At 38.4% G+C, this 20,741-nt stretch overlaps 1 protein-coding gene across 5 annotated transcripts in view; it reads left to right on the plus strand.

Moving 5' to 3' along the window:
* BTBD9 (BTB domain containing 9) overlaps positions 1-20,741 on the plus strand; it is a 302,994-nt gene that overhangs the window by 121,510 nt on the left and 160,743 nt on the right. For all 5 annotated transcript variants that reach the window (XM_089529595.1, XM_089529597.1, XM_089529598.1 and 2 more), the window contains one exon: positions 15,063-15,252. In XM_089529595.1, the coding sequence (XP_089385721.1) occupies positions 15,063-15,252 (190 nt within the window). The remainder of the gene's footprint in view (positions 1-15,062; positions 15,253-20,741) is intronic.

Here is a 20,741-nt window from a genome sequence, read left to right on the forward strand (position 1 = left end):
GTGTCCAGGAAATCCTCTTCTTCCCTAATATGCTGAAGTGTAGCTACTCTGGACTCCAGCTGCTGCACTTTCTCCTCCAAGAGTGCTACCAACTTGCACTTGGTGCATGTGAAGTTCTCCACTTCTGTAGGCAAGAAGACAAACATCCCACAAGAGTTGCAGGTGACTGCAGCAGATCCCTCGTTGTCCATACTGCAAAGTCTTTAGTAATGACTATAACAGTCAGTCTACTGGGAATACTACTTCAAAGGAATGTCCTGGCTGCTATCTTACACTTAAAGGCAAGGTTCTGTTTCAATATCTGATTCTAACCCGATGCCACTTGAGTAGAATTGTTGAGTTAAAGAAAATTAAAATTCCTTCTCCTTCTTCTCTCTCTGGCCGGACTGTTCTGGAAGGCTCTGGAAGGTGGTATATAAAGCTAGTCTGCTAGCTCCGCCCCCTTGTGACTCACAGATGTGACTCACAGAAGCTCCGCCCCTTCAGCAACAAGCACACGGTCTCAATATGGCTGCCCAGCTGCTCCTCTCCTTCTCCTCTCTCTGGCCGGACTGTTCTGGCCTCTCTCTGGATAATGATTTTTTTCCTGGTGATTTCTTCCTATCTAGCTGTTTGCAACAGGATTGATGGGTGCAACTTCTCTGCTCCCTTCTCTCCTTGGCAGCACCTTCCACAATATTATACATAGGAGTGGGGGGAGCTCTGTTTATAGCTGGTCCTGCCTGATTTTGTGGGAGGCCTGTCTTACCCCTCAGTCTTCCACGCAACAGATTGTTCCATTTAGAAGTGCCTTTCAAACCTCTGTATGGCAGATGTGGAAGGTTGGAGGATCTCTTTTGATGAAGAAGGAGCAGGGAAGTCTGATTTTTCATGCATCTGGATCTGGATCTAAGCTAATATCAAACACTGCACTATGTGTTGTTTTTTTTGGTACTTTGTCTAACCATTATTGTTCACATGGAGAAAAAGAACTAGGCTCAAACTCTGGTTTGTGTGTTACAAGGGTGTAAGTTCTAATATTGGGGCTTTGTTTTTACTTAGGAGTGTAGTTAACAATACAGGCTAGAGATTTCAAGTAGGTTCATCGCTATCTTTTCTTGATATTCTACTTCCATATTCAGTTTGTTCATGTCCTGATCCCCTAACAAAAGGCTGATTGCTATGTTTTATATGTGACAATTTTTACTTTCCTAATTCCATACAGTATTTTTTGGGAGATTATAGAGTCTTATGTGGCTTGTACCTGCTGTTTATGATCTCTTACATAGGAGCTGAACTGTGTTGTTGTCTTATAGGCAAGATTACCTTACAAACCTTGCAACCTTTCTTTATCAGCAATTTGTATCAAAATAACGTTGGAATGATAATTTAAGGTGCCTTACTTATGTCATAACACAGTGAAACATACAGTAACATAAAGATAATTTACAAAGTAAGTTAACATTCTAGTTTATGCTGGCCTGTCAAATTAAACAAATTTGTGCTACTGTATTGATTGTCCTGATATATATATATATATATATATATATATATATATATAATATAATATAATATAAATTAAAAAGTAATTAACTAAACAAAATTAGTAATGAATCTTAGATCTGTTTATATTTTAGTTGTTTGGGACTATTAGGGAAAGCTTGTGGAGGACTAGTAGTGCTATGTCTAAGGACACAACTGGACTCTAGCTGAAAGGATGTTCTGCAGCTGACACGCACAGATGTGAAAGAAAAGTCTGAAGCTGCTTGACCTATGTAGTAGGCGCAGGGAATGTGAGAAGCATGACTCAGGGAATACTGGAAATTATAAAACAAGAAATGGAATGGATAGACGTAGATATGCTTGGTGTGAGTGAGCAAAAGTGTACAAGAATGGAACATTTTCAGTCAGATAATTATACAGAGTTTTACTCTGGAAATGGCATCAAGGAAGAAACAGGATGGCACTATTATTGACACGGCAATTTGCACATTGAATGGAAAGCAGACATCTCAAAAGACAATACAAGTTTTCAATGCAATGCCCATTCTCAAAAGTAACAGCTGTCCAAAACCTCTGAAAGAGTCTTTTGGCATCTCCAAAGTCAGGAGTTTCTCATTAAGAAACTATATAGATACTGACTAGCTCACCAGCCATGTTTAACCTTTTTTAAAGGACAAACATTTAAATTGCGTTCTGACAGTAACCTGTGTGAGAGAGTGAATCTCTTATTCTGGTAATCCTTCAAACAAATCAGGTCAGTAAGAGGCTTCACAAGCCACATTATTTAATCTTTTTTATTTGGCCTTTTCAGTTGGATCAAGTAGCTGTACATACATATGGGTTTATTTATCAGATGTATTACTAGCTGCCTGTAATATCTACATAATGTTCATATTTGTAAACTAAAGATTAGAAGCCAGGCAAATAAGTAATAAAAGTGAAGTTGTGCTTTAGGTGGTAGATTGATAATAGCAGTTTTATGTCACTGTGCCTTACAAGTATAGTTTTCATAAGTCATCGGTTGCCATTTCCTACATTTAAAAAGTAACATGATGACAGGCCACTATAAGCCTTGTGCAAGAAGCATTGTATGCTATTTGAATTACTGTTTTAAAGGGAATAGGTAAAGGTATTTTATTATTCTAGAATGAACCATCTGCTCAAATGCAAAAGTTTGACAAAAGAAAATGGGTCTACTTACACTGGAGACAGGCATTTTGGGTTACTGGTGCTATAAACAGCAGCTTCACCTCTCCTTGTTTCTTTATGGCTAACATCTCAATACTGTAATTCAAAAAAGCAAAGTGATTTGCACACCGTGCATGCATATTTAAAGTACATGTTTGGCTTGATCAAATGCTAAACTCACAAAATATTGTAGTACATATTGTATTACTTATATGTTACTAACTAAAGAAGAAATTTGAAGTCTTCTTTTGGCATTAAATCACATATTGTCCCTTCATAGGGAGAGGAATATCAAAAGCCTCAGTTTGTGTGGTTTACTCAAAGCCTTGGACAACTCTTGGCAGTGGATTATATGCTTTATTGTTGACAAATCATTTTTTCTAAAACAGATTCCCTTCAAACCCAAGTAACACAGCCTTCTCTCCTCATCTCAGTGAGAACCAATAGACACCAATCCCTCCAGTCTATTATAATACAATCTCAGTTCAAACTGTTATGTTTGGACTGCTATAATCCCAAGGACAGCTAGATGGTGCTAGCATTTAACAGTTCCACTGCCGTCCCTTTTAAGAGTCTTTTCCCTGCAAAAGACAGCTGATTTTATTCATTCCACCAGGGTCTTTTGCTTGCTGCGCTATTCTGTTGAGCCTCCCATTACAAGATACACCCAAAGCTCTCAAGGTCTGATAGAAGGCTGTCAGCTGCTGCTGCTGCTGCTGCTGCTGCTGCTTCTTCTTCTTCTTCTTCTTCTTCTTCTTCTTCTTCTTCTTCTTCTACAATACAGCTATCATCGCCTTTGGATTTATCTTAAGTCCTACTTCCCCTTCTGCTTGGTGCCCTGACTTACGAAGGACTGCCGCATGGCCCCACCTTTTCCTCCAAGCTTATATCAAAGCCAAGCTGCTGTGTTTGGATTCTTTCTTCATAAGTTGTTTCTCATCACATCCATACAGCTGTCACATGTCCCAGTGGCATCAGTATGCTGTAGAGTAGTTCTCTTGGTAAGTGTACCCATTACATGTCACCTCCACAAAGAGAAAATCAGTCCACTCTTCACTTTCCTCATCTTGGCAAGAGAAGTAGTCCACACTGGCATCTTCATTCCTTTGATGGAGGTGACTGAAAAGGCATACGGCTGCCGCCTAAGATACCATTGGGTTAGGTGTGGGTTAGTATGCTTCATGTGATGCAACCATTGCAATTGGGCATGGTCAGTTACTAAATGAAAGGGTAATCCCATAAACAGTGTCTTAAAGTGTGGATAGCCCACTTAACAGCTAAGGCCTCTCTTTCTATATTAGAATATTATCTTTCCTGGGAATTTAATACAATATGGGCTATTCCTCTCTCCAACTTTGTTGGTCCAAGATTACTCCCAACCATACTTGGAGGCATCTTTTGGCAGAATGAAAGACTTGGAAAAAGCACTTGCTTTCAATATGGGAGCTTGATATAACTTAGCTTTCAATGTTTGGAGTGCCTGATCTTCTCATTTTCCTTATTGTACTTTTCTTTCCTTATTGTACTTTTTTCTTGATTAAGACAAATAGTGGAGCAGCTATGGCTGCAAAATAAGGAATGAATTTCCTATAATATCCTGCAAGCCCCAAAACTGTTGCATTTCTCTTTTGGTCTATGATTTGGGCCACTGGATCAACTGTTTTACCATATCTGGGAGTGGTCTATCCTATTTTCCACCCATGATATTTTGCATGGGGCGGGGTGTTGTCTGTGAGCCCCAGTTGCCTGAGGGCCTATAGGACCCCTTGTAAATGAACTAGTTGTGATTCCCATGATGGGATAATAATATCATCAATATAGGCCACTGCATAATCCTGCAGTGGTCAGAGAACAATATCCATTAATATTTGAAAGGTGGCTACAGCCCCATGTAAGCAAAAGCACATACAAGTGAAGTTATAGAGCCCCCTAAGTGTGGCAAATGCAATGTTCCTGAGACCCAGGAACGAGAGGAATTTGCCAGTATTGTTGGTGAGGTCCAAAGAGGTCAGATAGTGGGCAGCCCCTATCTTTTGTAATAATTAATCTAATCCATTGCCTAGCTTTATAGACCTTATCCTCAAGGCACCTAGTAAATTTTGTGCTAAGATAAGAAGGTAGACCTTGTTGGGATATAGAGTCCTGAGTAAATGCACAATGTGATATTAAATAGTGACTGGACAACAAAGGGTCACTGTCAGCTAAGATGACAAAGCATTTTCCCACCAGTTCTGAGTCATGGGAAGTGACATCAGAGATGATCATCACCAAGTGCAGTAAAATGCTGCAAAAGGCTGCAAAAGTGTAAAGTCACCCTGGGCAGGGGACAGAGATCATTGTGATACAGGAGGAAGAGGCAGGGCCAAAAGGCCACATGGAGCCCTGGCTATAAAAGGGGAGTGCCTCAAGTCACAGTGTGGGTTGCAGCGAGTCACAGTAGATGGTAGATGTTGGTGTGTTGGAGTTGTAAGATAGCCTTGTACATAGTGGAATTTCTGAAGAATAAAAGTCCCGTGAAGAGACATCTGGCTAGAGTCTCTTTTGTCAGCTTCTGGAAGGGAAGAGGCTGTGACGAACTGACTTACAAACCAGCCAATCAGAAGCCAGAAATCCACTAGCCAATCAGGTGCTGGCTGAGGAGTTTAAAGATTCCACTTGGCAGATGGGTTGAGTCAGTTAGGGTTTGGAATCCTGAGGGATGAAGCTGGAGTTCAGTGGGGGAGATAGTTAGGAGTAGAGACTGAGAGAACAGTATTTTGATAATAGACCAAGGAAGGGTCTGTTAGGTCCAGAGACGGACAGTATTAGTTCTGGAGAGTCTAGAGAGGAGAGACTCAGTGTAGCCAGACGCAGAAAGAGGGGTTTGGGCTACATAATTTCTGGAGTGATAGTATAGCCTGTGTGGCTGAGTTATTATTGGAAAGTTAAAACCAGACTTGTATATATGTAACAAAAGAAGACATAGTAACAACTTCATGTGAAAGTTACCTTTGCTTAGTCTGTATTACAATAAACTTTTATTCTTGTTTAACTATCCACTTGGCCTGTGATTTAACATCCATCCCCGCTACTGACCTTTAAAAACCCAAAGGGGTGTTGGGTCACAAAGAAGGAAAGAATTGTGAGGTGGTGGGGAAACATTACAGAGGCATTTCTCCAGTTTGCACACAGCTGCCTGTCGCTTGTGAGGTGGTATCCTGGTGCAAAATGTCAGCATGACAAATCACGCACTGTGTAACAACGCTAACAAGACCTATCAGTTGCTTTATCTCACTCCTCATTCTCCTCAACCTATTTAAAAAAAAAATAAAACCAACAAACAAAAACCCTTCCCCAGTTACCATGGCCAGATAAATAATGGCTGAATTAGTAATGGACCCACCTTAAATTCTGGTCACATCTGATTAAGAGAACTGCAGGACCAGTCTGGATAGGCCTAATTTTGTTTAGGCTTTTGTCAAGTGCACTTCATTAGCAATTATTAGGAAAAAAAACGGTTCTTAAAATACTGGAAATAGTTTCTCAGACAACACAAGTCATCTTCACAATTCTGTCTTCCAAGCAGATAATTGTAAATTTGATAGGTTTGTTGTAATAAGACACAAATTAGATTCCCTTGAGTTATGGTGACATGCACAAAGCTTTTTTATTATTATTAACTGATATAGCTGAACAATAGCATGTGGTAATGCTCCCCAACCCAGTGCTGGCACTAAAAATATAATCTTCCTTATTGATTCTAAGTGAATACTTTTGTTCCATAGTCACACATACAGAGCACATTAGATGAGTCATCTATACAAAATGGTATAAACAGTGTACTTAATATGTAGCTAAATGCTGAAGAAAACAAAAACTATGATTATGTTAATGTTTTAATGACACAGAGATTTACAGATTTGAGTCTGAGGTGCACTTTTAAAATAAAAACACTTAATTATATATTTAAAAATTCATATCCAGGTAGACAGCTTTTTGCTAGCTGCATACAGGTCAACAGTTTGAACACTAAGCATTAAGGCCCCATGTGATGGGGTAGCTGAAGCTATGTGAGCATAATGATATAAAACAGCTTTTAAAATTTTCTAACACAGCCCAGCTCAGTTTCTTTCTAGATTCACAAGAGGAAAATTTTAATTTAAGCAAGAAGTCAGCCCCTAAATTATCCTTATCAGGACTAAGCCTTCAAAGATTGTCTGGCTATGGTGACACATGCCTTGATTTGGGCTACAATAGTCCATTTGGACTACTGTAATGCACTCTACATCAGGCTGTCCTTGAAGATTGTTCAGACACTTCAGCAGGTCCAAAGTGCTGCGGCCAGAATGCTGATCAGGGGCAGTTATAGGGAGCATTTAACTCCCTTGTTAAAACAGCTTCACTGGCTACTGGTTCCCTTCTGAGTACAATTCAAACTGCTGGTCATCATGACCTATAAAGCCCTATATGGCTTAGGTCCGGACTGTCTAAAAAACCGTATCCATACGAACCTGCCAGAGGCCTAAGATCTCTCAGTTTCTCCACCATCACAGGTTTTCTTAGTGAGGACACGAGAGAGAGCTTTCTTGGTAGCTGCTCCCACTCTCTGGAGCTCCCTTCCGTAGGAGGCTAGGCTGATCCCCTCTCTGCTTTCCTTTTGCTGGCAGGCAGATACATTTTTATTTAAGCAGGCTATTAATGTTTAAGTGGGGGAGCTTCTTATTAGCGAGTGTAATTTATATTTTTAAACTTTTGTCTGTTTTTTAAATGATTTTATACTGTTTAATGTGGTGACATTAATTGTTTCTACATTTCTGTTGACTCTCTCTGGGAGCTGCTTTGAGTCCCACTCTGAGAGAAAGGCAACACATAAATGGAATAAATAAATACATGACAGTGGTTTATGCAGATTTCCTTTCCTTTATGACAGAATAACTTCAAATAATAACCAGAGCATGGGTTTTCAACTGAGGTTTTACTTTTAGGCAGCAGTCAGATTTTCTAGGCAGTACAATGTAAATTCTTCTAATAAAATCTATGAATCTTGCAATCCTCATGGTACAAAGTAAGTTTTTTCAAGGAGGGGAAGATAAAACTAATGCAAATATGGAAACAACTTGGGCGTTGCCAGTATTCTCTGTATAATTTTGTTCCTTTAAGTCAGGGGTAGACAACTGTGGAAGGCTAGGAGACCTTGGAAGGCCACATGCCCCACCATACCTCCAACTAAAAAAACACAAAGCATACCCCCCCCCAAATCCCCCATGCCCTTTAACAAGAGGAAATGAATGGATGTTAACTTAACTTGTTGTTAAAAAAAAAGATACCTCCTGAGCCTATATTGGCATAAAGTGGAGAAAATGCCTCCCATGCCATCTAGAAAGCATTTGGAGGGAATCTTTTATCCCTTGGCCCCACAAGAATGTCCCTGGAGCCACGAGACACACTTTCCTTGTTACTGCCTTAAGTAGTGTCCAGATCTTGACATAGCAAAATGGTGTCCCTTATAAAAAATGGAAAATCAAGGTTTGATATTTGAAATTTATACTTTTTTGTAACATTTTCAAACCGTGGATTCTTGAATCTGTGTATAAAATATCGTGTATAAGAAGGGCCAACTGTATTTGCTGTGGAAGTCTCAGAGAGCCCTCACAAAAGAGTAATGAATCAGAACAAGAGCTCTATTTAGAGTAAACTCTTAGCAGCTGTTCAGTTTGGGGGTAGTGGGGAAGAAAACAAGAACACTGCTCTTATATGTTCAGTTTTAGAATTGCTTATTATTAGTGACCCTTCTGATTGATCATAATATTGAAGACATTGAAAGCAAAAGAGGTCTAAGAATCTCCTAATTTGTCTTTGTGGACTTGATAAAGTCATTTGGCGATCGAGTTGGAGGAAACTTTTAAGACCTCTATGTGTGTAGTCTTTCTGGTCTCTTTCAGTTCATTGTCTTTGTGCGACTATGTAACACTCCACAGGACAAAACTGTGAGTAATCGGTAAAATAGTGAATAATGGGTACAGAGCAGGTGATAGAGATAAAAAAATCAGATGTCCTTGGTTATCCTCTAAGGAATGCTTCCCAGAACATATGAATCACTGTACCCTCATTTGTGCATTCTTTTGTGCCTTAAGAGAAATTGTTTAAAATGTCGGATGAGTGAAAAAATGAATAAATAATCACTCATTTGTCTTTTGCTTGGTGGCAGTTATTATAAAAATCATTTAAACATCCAACAAAGGGAAAAAGTCAAATCAATTTCTTAGTAATGCACCTTGGTGTTGTGAAATATTATTCTGCCTTTCACTTAGTGAGGCGTTCAGCAGGTGCTGTTTCCTTGTCCAGTTTAATGCCTTCTCTGCATGAAGTAGTTGCCATCCTGTTCTTTCTTTCCCCTTTAAAGGTTAGCCGTCTTTCAAATTTGCACAGGTTTTCCTAGCAACATCTGTTGGGTTTTCAGTAAGCATACCCTTAGGAAATTAATGAAAATTTTAAGACCATATAAATACTGCTGGGACTTCCCCTCTACAGTGAAGATGAAACACATGGCCAGTTTTATTTACTGCTGTACATTTTTCGTCTACCCTCATAGTTCAGATTTGCTTTTTTTTTCCTTTCCAGAACAGTAGCAAAAACTGTTACTTTTCAAAGACCTTTTATGTACCAATACCCTTAAAAATGATGATCTTCAATGTGTGTCTTGTTAATTTCCACTTGTATACATGCAGCTTCAAAATATCCATGGCATCTACCTACTGTATTTTATGAATTCAATGCATTTCATATCCATTATGTCAATAAGAAAATTCAGTATTATTATCCTCACAATGAAGAAAGGGAGACTTTGGTTTGGAGAATAAGTGGCTTGTCAGAGGACACAAAAGGAATACAGCTGAAGTCTGAAGAGTGTGAAGAGGGAATTTCACTCATAGTCTATACTGTGCTAAATGAGCTTTCTTCTGTGCAATCTTACATGGACTAGGGAACACTTCTGGCTAGCTCAAGAACAGTGTATCCTCTATGATAGTACTGATAACATCTGTTATATTATATGATCTGCTTTATATTGCTTTGATTAGTGGTATCTGAATGACAGTTTTCCAGAGTGAATATCCATACATTTATCCAGTTGCTTTGGTTTGGTAATCATAATTTGACATTCCATAATTTTGTCTGCAAAATACAAAGGATCCAGAAATTTGACAAAGTTAATTTCTACAGTTATTTTGATAATGATTAAGTGCTTAAGAAAAGAAAGCCAAAGGCATTTTCATAATAGACAAGAGCCTGAAAATCTGTTGATGCTGATCCCACCCCCATTTACAAAGCCTGCATAGGTTTTATCACCATAAAAAGTATCAGACTGGATATGTTTGAGAAACCATATTTCTCTGTTCTTTTGTAAACAAAACGAAGAGGGTCTTTCTTAACATGAAAGGGATATACAGAGCTGGAGAAGTGGCTTATCTAACCGAGGGCCGAAACAGAATGGCCCAAAGAGGTGATGTGATCCTGACCCAGAAAGAGTCAGGTGGGTGCCATGGCAACCGCACACTGCGGACCCACTCCAATGGTTTGCCACCACAAAAAAGAAGCGTCAAATTACCAGTCCTTTTTGTGGTCTTTTCCACCACTGCCACAGTCTTTTGGTGTTTCTGCAGCATGGCATGTGTAAACACTGTGCTACCAGAATACCAGTACACATTTGGTCAGCCATGCGGCTTCCCAGCAGAATGTGGGCATGTGCCATCTGAACACCACTTCCCCATGCCACCAGGAAGCTGGGGCTTACTGCCTCTCTGTTTCGGCTCTTAGTTCCCCATATTACTCCATATTCTCAAGCCAGATATGAGCTAAACTGAGAAGAAACTGCCCTAACTGATGGAATTTGAAAGAAGCATTTCAGCTTAGGGGTTACTTGTTTGTTGTCTCAGTTGGTGTGTGAAATCCACAACTTCTCTAGGTAGTGCTGGAAAGACTGCAGTCTGAAATCCAGGACACCTTCGCCAATTACTATTTAGCAACCTGTGGCCCCTGGGCCTGATTTACCATGTAGATGTTACCCATCCAGCCCTTGTCTCATCCCTTTCTGTGAGTGCATGGGCAGGGTTATTCCACGACCATCACTATCCAAAAACCTTGCTGGTTCAGTTCTGACAAATGATATGAGTGTCTCATATTTCTAAGGTACAGTAGGGAAGTTGTTCAGCTCTTTTCTATTCCCCACTTCCTTTTACTTTAAAATAAATCTTCCCCCGTTGTACATAAGAATTAGATACATGAATAAACAATGTTCTACCGTAACATTTTCTTATTTGATGGAAAGTAATAATTACTATAGTGGGTTTACATTTTTCTATAGATGAATAAGTTGTACTGAGCAAGTAAATCCAGATTTGGTAGAGTGGTCATAATGGTATCTCAGCTAATATAGAACAGAATTCAATCCACATCAAATAAAATCCCCTGGCTTTTTTTTAAAATCCTATTACAAAGAAAGTAAGGTGCAAAATACTTAAGAGAAGACAAATGCCTGACTGAATTTTTTCCCTTCAGTCATTTGTCACCAGATATCATTGAAGACAGTAAAATTGCATGTCATCTTATCTTCAAATATAGTTATTATGAATAGCCTTCAAGTCATGTGCTGAAAATGATACTACCTTTTAAAACTTCATTGTGTCAGAATTAAATATGTTGGCAATCTGTTGACCATCAGTGAGTAGAGTAAGCTGGAAAGAATAATACACAAATCATATCCACCACCACCATCATGCAGCTGTTTTGCTTTGGTAATTTTAAAGTTTTGCTTACTTCCAGAATGTCTGCATTTGATTAACATGGAACATTTTGCATTCTGTGACAAGACATTAAATTTGTGCAGAAGTACTGTGAGCACAAAGAGTGAGAAAAATTGGATCTGACCTTGTATTGTATCATGTTCTCCCCCCTCCCCCCGAATCATGTATAACTTATAATACATGGCTAGTTGAAGGACAAGGAAAAGGCTCAGAAAAATATAGGGACAAGGCACTGTTAGTTTTGGCAGTACACTTTTGTAAACAAAGTGACACAAATTGAGGCAAAAATTCCACAGGGAAAAGAAAAGAGAACCTAAAGATTGAAAAATATAGCACAGAGCAAAGTCCCTACCAGATGGTGTTTTTAATAAATTTATCAGGCGGGTATGAAAGATGATAATGAACATTCAAAATGGGGAGTGGCAGCCTTCCCTTGGGAGAAGAAACAGTATGGTACCTTCTGTGCGTTGCAATTATTTGGTTGCTCTCTCATTTCCCATTGTATGAAATAGGACAAAAAGGTTTTCCATCACTAATGTAGCATGCATCAAGACATTCTTTTAGAGAAAATTATATATTTAAGCTTAAAGTTCAGGTGTTTTTAAGTAATTATTTTTAGTTGTGTTGATAAAAGATAATATTTAAACAGTAAACTGGACGTCAAGAATATATCCTTAAAACCAGTACACACCTCAGTGCATGTGAACAAATTAATGTATAACTGTAGTCATTTTCAATGTTCTGAAACACATAATAGCTTTTCAGTAGCACAATAAAAAGAATTTGACAAGAAATTTGGATTAAGAAAATATTAGTCATATTTGGTTTCTAGATGCCTTCATTTTATTTTTAAATAATAATTATAGTGCACTTGCGCTATAGCCAGGCGCCCCATATGCAGCTTCCATCTTACGCAGAAGCCACGTGACAGGTGAATGGATGGGGACTTGAGCTTATGCGCTATTCGGCTTACATGGGGGGGCGTCCGGAATGGATCCCCCGCATAAGCCAAGGGCACACTGTATATGGGTTTTAAACTACAGAACTGTGAATCATGCAGTATTACAGATGTTTTTACATTTCATCTCCCAACATTCCTCTTTATTGGTGTACTGGGAGATGCAGTTCAGCAGTATGTGCAGGACCATATGTTTACCACTCCTATTTCAGAGTTGGTGATTTTTGACTTAGAAATGCTTATCTCCAATTTCAAGCCAAAGAGAAACAGTTAAATTATTTTACCACATATACATTTGTATAATGCATTATTTATACAGAGCTCTTGTGAGCCACTTTAGAAGCCTTGTTGAAAGGCAGAATGCGTTTTGATAAATAAATGTGCAAGGTGCTTAACAGTATAGATAAAGGTTGACTGTGCCCAAAGAGTTTATAATTTGACATTGGATAGCAGAGAAATAAGAGCACAGGAGAAGGATCAAAGAATTGGTAAAGGGATGAATATAAACAAATACTGATGTGCATATTTAAGAGTGTGGAATTATGCAAACGCTTCCTGAAAAAATGAATCTGAAGATAGATTCAGTGCAAAAGAGCTGGTACCATCTAGGTCTGTGTGGACAAGAGAAGGTTTTTGTAAGGAAAATCTCTGTCTGCCAGGAAGAAGACAGAGCCAAGTATCATTTTTGTTTTGCCTTACATCTGGTTGTACATTGTGATTCAGGATTGCTACTAAAATGCTGACAGTGTTTTTCATGTTTTGGTTACATGTATAATTAGGGATTTGTGAAGTATTAGTTTTTCAGCATTGTTGTGAATGGGGGAGTCCCAGATGGGCACATGTTGATGTTTATTCAGTTTATTTACATGTTGGTATTTATCCTTCCTCTCTTTTAGAATGAGACTCTGTAAAAGTGGTACAGTTCAGTAATCCTGGGGGAAAGTCTAATAAAGCTGTTTGCACAATATCTCTAAATGGTTTACTATAGCAGTTGAATTAGGAACAAAAACTAGACATTGATAACTTTGTTTTTTGAACTTGATTTGATGGAGTTATTGAAATTCTTCTGCAGTGTCATTACAAAGGTAACAGGGTCAACTGTTTCCTTCAGTGAGGCAATAAGTATAACTGAAATCCTGTTGAGTAACTACACTAGCATAGGCAGTAGGTTCAAGAGCAAGAGAAAAGGGTCCATGGATATGACAAAAAGGGAGGCAGGCAAAATCATCATCACAGAGAGGGGAAAGCTATTGGCTCCAAGCACACTATTTTCCAATGCCAGTCTTCCAGGTGAAGTCCTCAAAACTAGGTAATCTGAGAATACTGGCTTACACAGTTCCTTGAGGACCAGCAAAGTGTACCAACAGAATTCCATCTTAAGGATGTTCAAGATCTCACAATTGTATAATAATGTATACTGCTTTCAAGAGTTTTTTTCCTTATTTGATCTGAATGGCTAAAAGAGACCTGGGCAAAATGCAGTATGACTGTAAGATAGCCCAGTACTAACCTCGTGTACTTTGTGGTACAACCAAAGTCACCTGATACAAACCACAACAGAAAATTTCAGTAGGCAGTTTGAATTTCCTTTTTGACATTTCTCGGTCTAAATGTCAGGTGCTGTGCCTTGCTGGATTGTTGTTGAAAGCAATATTTCCCAGTACACCCATGCCATTTCTTTCATAGACACTTGAATGAGCAAAAGTCCTCACTTGTAGAGTAAATCTTATTTTGGCAATCTACATATGAATACGTTGTCTTCTTCCCTTGTGAATTTCTAAAGTAGCACATTTCACAGAACCTGAAATGTTTGGAATAGTAACACCAAAAATGATAAAATTGTACTGTATAAAGATAAAACTTGTCTGATAATTTTTGCATTGAGAAATTCTATTGCACCATTTCCTTTTTCTTTAGTGCCTATCTCATTCTTTCTGAATCTGTTGATCATGCATGTTTCAATTGTATGGACAAGAAGGATCTCTTGAGAATGCCTGTCCTTGGGTTATTTCTACATCTATTATCCATTTGTTGTGATGGTGAATGGCCACCAACTGTTCCTCATCGCAGTGCCTTTCTGTGTCTTTCCAATCAAACACATTACCTCTTTTTCAGAGTAATTCTTAATTTTGAGTTCATTTGATCATATTGTAATTGATTAGTCCCAGCTTGTGCCAGCCTAGCGGTTTGAAAGCATACAAATGCAAGTAGATAAATAGCTATCACTCCAATGGGAAGGTAAACAGCATTCTGTGCAATTATGCCGGCCACATGATCACAGAGTAGTCTATGACAACACTGGTTCTTTGGTTTAGTAAAGGAGATGAGCACCGCCCCTCATGACCGGACACAATTTGACAACCTTGTCAACGAGGAATACCTTAACCATTTAATGATGTATACAAATATATCTGAATGTTTGTTTGCAATGAATAATGTTTTGTTTCCAAGACTACCTTGGTGTTAAAAGATTTGACCTAATCTGGTTCAGATTGCTCCCTCTGTGTTTATTCACTTTTATTCTACGCTGTGAAATGTAACCTCTTGGCTTACTGTACTAGCAATATTTTTTGCTTATTTTTATTCTCCTCCAGAATACTATGGTGCTGAGTTGTCTGTTTCAGGCTTTGATCATTTTTGTATTTTAATTTCAGTTCCCACTGAGAATGTTGCAACAGTTGCAGATTGTGCCAGTGTGATTGAGGGTGTAAGCCGAAGTCGTAATGCCTTGTTGAATGGAGACACAAAGAATTATGACTGGGATTCTGGGTATACGTGCCATCAGCTAGGCAGCGGTGCTATCGTAGTGCAGCTGGCACAGCCTTATATGATTGGATCAATTCGGTAAGAAGGTGTATTTTTTAAAATATAACAATAGCTCAGTAATGAGAATTTCTGCCTTTTATATTTCATTCTTATATAGATGTTCTGAGAAACTTGTAATTTTCTTCCCATGAGTATTCATCTAGCACTATAATAACATGCAAAATAATCCAATATCGTTATGCATGTGCATGCACACACACATACTACATACACATATGACAAAGTAGTGGCATAATTTAAAAGCAGTTTATTCTGCTTTTGAGGGATAGGATTACAAGCAGTATTTCTTCATGTTTCATATTGTTATATTGTGATCACAATGTATGCCTATGTATGTCTGAATCTGCTAAATACAGTACTTCTAAAATCATTAGGTGTACTTGGAAATCTTGGTCTTTGAGTTCTCATTGTCTCTTTCCTATTTTTAAGGACACACACAAAAATGCAGACGTGTACATACAATTGTTTTCCCTATTTTTTTTATTTAACTGTGCCCATGAGCCAATGTGATACAGTGAATAAAATGTTGGTGTTAAACAAGGGCAGCACAGGTTCAAATCCCTGGCCAGCGATAAACCTCACTGTAAGGCCACTGCTATTTAGCACAGTGTGTCTCACATTCTTGTTGTGAAGCTAATAGTGCTGTTTTGGAGGAAGAATGTGTGTGTGTGGGGGGGGGGGGGCTTTAAAGTTAAGGATACTTTAAAAAAAACAGTAAGAATTTTAATTTTTAAATTTTTTAGATTCTTAATTCCCATAGAGGGCCAGAGGGCTATCCTGTACTCGACTGGTAGAATGTGCCTCCATCCACTGATACTAAATCTTATTTGCCATTTTAATACCTATTCCACTAGTTTGTAGAGATCTGTTTGCAGCTTTTCATAATCTGTTTTCATTCTAGCCACCCTAAATAATTTGGTGTCATCAGAAAACTTAGCCTTTTCACCACTTCCTCCTAACCAGGTAATTTATTAAAATAGTTGTTATCCATACAAATCTAAGAGACCCATGACTTGACCCCCTCATTACAACTACTCTTATTCCTATGCTTTCTTTCCTTTTATAACCAGTTTCCAGTCTTTTAACTTAATTGTGTGGGGCTTGTAGAGCCTCCACTGACAGTTGCAAACTATCTTTAATTAATTTGGGGAGTGTTTAGCATGGCTTTGCAAGAGAGGTAATATGCAACAACGGGGCAGCAGCTATAACAGTAATAACTGATAGAGACACCAGGCATGGAGAATACATGGACTTTTTATTAAAAGAGATATAAAAGAACACACATGCTAGAGTAATTTGCTCTCTCACACAGCATACAGAGCTAACTAAATATAGAAAAATAAAAAGGAATAGCAGTGTTTGAAGGTTGGAAAAATGGGGTATAACTACTGATCCTGAAGATATGGTCCACAGAAAGCAGGAAAGCAGGAGCAACTTAAACCACAAGGCTTGAGTAAGCAGACAAAAAAAGACAAAGGTTTGGTGACTCAGACTGAAGTCTGAGGGTGACAATCACCATGCTGGGGGGGAGGGGCAGACTGCATCAAAATGGTTAGGTTTTGGGGTGCTATTTATATCTTGAAGCCAATCCCAATATATAGAGATTCTGTAAGAAACCAAAAGCTTGATTGCCACTCAGCAGAACCTGAGAAGGTTCCCAAAATAGAGTTTGTTTTGATACTCAAGAGATGAGAGGGGGTTGATTTTGATCGATGATACTTCATAGGCTTTACAACACCTAGACAAGATCTGGACTCCCCAGGAATGAGAGAGCAGGAAGGGGTGTTTAGGAATACACAAGAGGTGAAAAGGGGACTCTAATCTTGTTTGATCTGGAAGAACTCATCTTTTGGCTTTCGGTTTCCGTCATAAATGCAGACTAGAGGGGTGGGGTATGGCAGCACTCTTCCAGCATCTCCTCCATCCCTGTGCCTTTCCACTTGACTGGGTCTACATGTCATTCACGTTACCTGTTCCAGTGCTATGTGTGTCATCACAACCACATTCGCTAATGCTGGCGTGTATTGGTACATCAAACTATGGCTGGATTAATAAAAATATTAGGGGATGTTCAGATGCTTACAACTCCAAAAGGGAATTTTTCCAGTTCTTCAAAGTCTTTTGGAAGTCCATATAAACAAGGTCTATCACAGTGGTTCTCAATTTGTGGGTCGCAACCCTTTCACAGGGGTCGCCTATGACCATTGGAAAACAGTCACAAAATTACAGTTATGAAGTAGCAATGGAAATATTTTTATGATTGGGGGTCACCACAACATGAGGAACTGTATTAAAAGATTGCGGCATTAGGAAGGTTGAGAACAACTGGTCTATCATTCCATTTATTGACACTTCCATGGAATTCTAAAAGGTTAATGAGATACGTATCTCTTCAGAAGCCATACTGATTTTTTTTCTGCCAGGCTTGCACTTCTTGACAATGTTGCTTCATTCTAGTGCTGTCCACAATTAACATGGACGAACAGTAAGTCTTGTAAGGCTCATAATTATCTGGATAACACCCCAAATCCCTTTTTGAGTATTTGTGTTACATTGCCCATTCTCCTGTCCATTGGGATAGAGGCTGAATTTAAGAAGATTGTGCATATTTTGTCCTGAATTAATTAGGAGTCTCCTATTCCTCATGTGTCATCTGTGAAATGGGGAACTCATATCCCTCATATGTCGTGTGTATGTGTGTGTGTGTGTGTGTGCGTGCGCTCCTAACCAGAAATTCCTATCTCTTGGATCTCATTCCACAATGGACCCAGACAGCAGGAGAGATTCCTACGACAATAAGCAAAAAGAGGAAGCATTGTATAAGATTTCATGGAGACACATAGCCAACATTAACTTAATCATTTCTTTCAAAGCTAATACACGAAACACTTTTATTGTTGTGTGTCTTCAAATTGTTTCTGACATATGATGACCCTAAGGCAAACCTATCATAGGGTTTTCTGGGTCTAAGAGTGTGTAATTTGCCCAAGGTAACCTAAAGGGTTTTTCATGGCTTAGCAAGGAATCAAACCCTGGCCTCTAGAGTCATAGTCCAACACTCAAACCTACCCCACAGTGACTCTCACTTTTGTTGTGATTGTGTGCCTTCAAGTCATTTCTGACTTATGGTGATATTAAGGTCAACCTATCATGGGGTTTTCTTGGCAGTGGGGTTTGCCATTGCTTTCCCCTGAGGTACTCACTTTACTAAAGCATAATTGCCAAACCTGTAAAAAAAATCCAATGAGATTTTTCTGATGAGTTTTCTGATGTTATATTTTCATCCTTAACTGTGAGAACCCTATGGATTTTTACCAATGTTCATGAAGAGAAGAGGAAGCAACCTCCAAGGCATATGATTTCTCTTAAAACACATGTTTTTGAATACATCTATGTGGTCTATAAGCAATAATTCTTACAGTACTTTTGATTCTTACAATATTTGGAAGAATCCTTTTCTTATATTCCACAGGCCTGTTCAACTGTGTCATTAGCAATGCTATACAATGCTAGAGACCAGGCTTTGATTCCCCACTCAGTCATGAAAACCCAGTGGGTTAACTTGGGCAGGTTACACACTTTCAGACCCAGAAAACCTGTGATAGTTCGCCTTTGGGTTATTGTGCAAGGTTTCTGTGAAAGGGATAGCACTGCACAGTTGAACAGTCCTATGAAATATTAGAAAAAGGTGGAACTTCCAAATACTGTTAGAATCAAGAGTACTGAGAATATAATTCTTGGAAGTATGTGAAGAATACATGTTAATGAACATACAAATATATGCTGAGAAATACTCTAACCAATCAATAATATAGTCTAGACTAGATGTTTTTAGCCAAGAAAGATCAGTTGTATGTCCCATACACTCCCTGATGGATACATCTTCTCCCCTTAATGTAACAGACTATGAGATTCTCAGTAAAGTGTGAGCTGGTGCTATCAAATTTTTATTAGAGTCGTTGCTACCTATTTCAGTTAATGAACTTCTAGCAAGGTTGATGCTACTAAGGCAGATGTTTAATATTCGAAATCTTGCAGGAAGTAAGCTGGATGAACTTCAAATTCACTCAGCATTTCTTTCTACACACCCCTACAGGGCAAGATTGTCTCAGAAAGTTGAATTTAAGACTTTATTTTAATCTAGGAAGCTTCTGTTGCAGGACCACCATTGCCCTAAACTGATTCCTCCCACCCCCATGATGTATGCTGTTCAGCCTCCTTGGTTCCAACATTTCATTTCAGCCTTAGTTTATCTATCACAACACCACTTTACTTCTTCATAGATGTTTACTGTGATAGTTGGCTGGAATATATTTAAAGGATTAGTTTTGTGGTTGAAATGTGGCCCTTGTACCCAGTGTGCAATAGTGAATATTTATACAGTCACCTGGGATATGTTTGGTAGTCTGAAATGACAGCTCATGCAGAATGAATTCTGCAAAATATATATTTTCTTTCTCTTCCAGTTATTCATATGCTGTTGTGGAAAAGCAAAAAAGAAAGTTCTATTATAAAACCTGTTTGCTTGTGCAAAAAAAAAAAATTAAAAAAAGAAAGAAAGAAAGAAAGAAAGACTTGCCTCTCATTAATTTTCATAGGGATAGGCATGGACTTTTATTAAAAGAAATATAAAAGAACACACATGCTAGAGTAATTTGCTCTCACACAGCATACAGAGCTAACTAAATAGAGAAAAATAAAAAGGAATAGCATCGTTTGAAGGTTGGAAAAATGGGGCATAACTACTGATCCTGAAGATATGGTCCACAGAAAGCAGGAAAGCAGGAGCAACTTAAACCACAAGGGTTGAGTAAGCAGACAAGAACAGACAAAGGATTGGCAACTGAGACTGCTTTGTGATTGGTCTCTGTGTTTATTTTTTAGAGAGGTGAGATCTTACTGAATGGTTACAGACTATACTTTTCATATGTTGTTGCTACTGTACTCCATCTTTTACAGTTTATTCTGCTCCGAATCCATGTATATGTATACCTGCCAGCTGAAGATAATACTTCATAGATCAGATAAAATCATATAAGCCCTATAAATTTCTTTATTCTCTTATATTAAAACATTCTGGAGTGACTGTACATTTTACCTTATTGTATGTTCTCACCCAAACTCATAGGCTTTGAAACAGTTAAGATATGGCTGAAGTGCTGCATATAGCACCTGGCACTCTGCTGGCATTAGATAAATTTTCAGTAATAGTCTATATTGTTGTTTACAGAACTGAACTACATCTGCATAACTGCTTTGCTAGTAACCCCACCAGTTTGGATTTATTTAAGATAGTCACCAGATATTAGCTGCTGTTGTACTATTGAATATAATTGAGTTTTGATAACCTTCTGATTAGCTTTGAAGATTTGAATTAAGAAAACAGCAGAGTGTCCCCAGAGATAAAAAGGATTCCATTGGAAAACATAATTAGATTCCTTAAAAAAATTACATTTGTTTCTGCCTTTGTCTGTACTAGTGTAATCCTTCAAAAGATTTAGCTTACA

The sequence above is a fragment of the Sceloporus occidentalis genome, unplaced genomic scaffold (genome assembly GCF_023333645.1).
Source record: "Sceloporus occidentalis isolate IW3139 unplaced genomic scaffold, rSceOcc1.0.p SCAF_6, whole genome shotgun sequence".
Taxonomy (NCBI): Eukaryota; Metazoa; Chordata; class Lepidosauria; order Squamata; family Phrynosomatidae; genus Sceloporus; species Sceloporus occidentalis.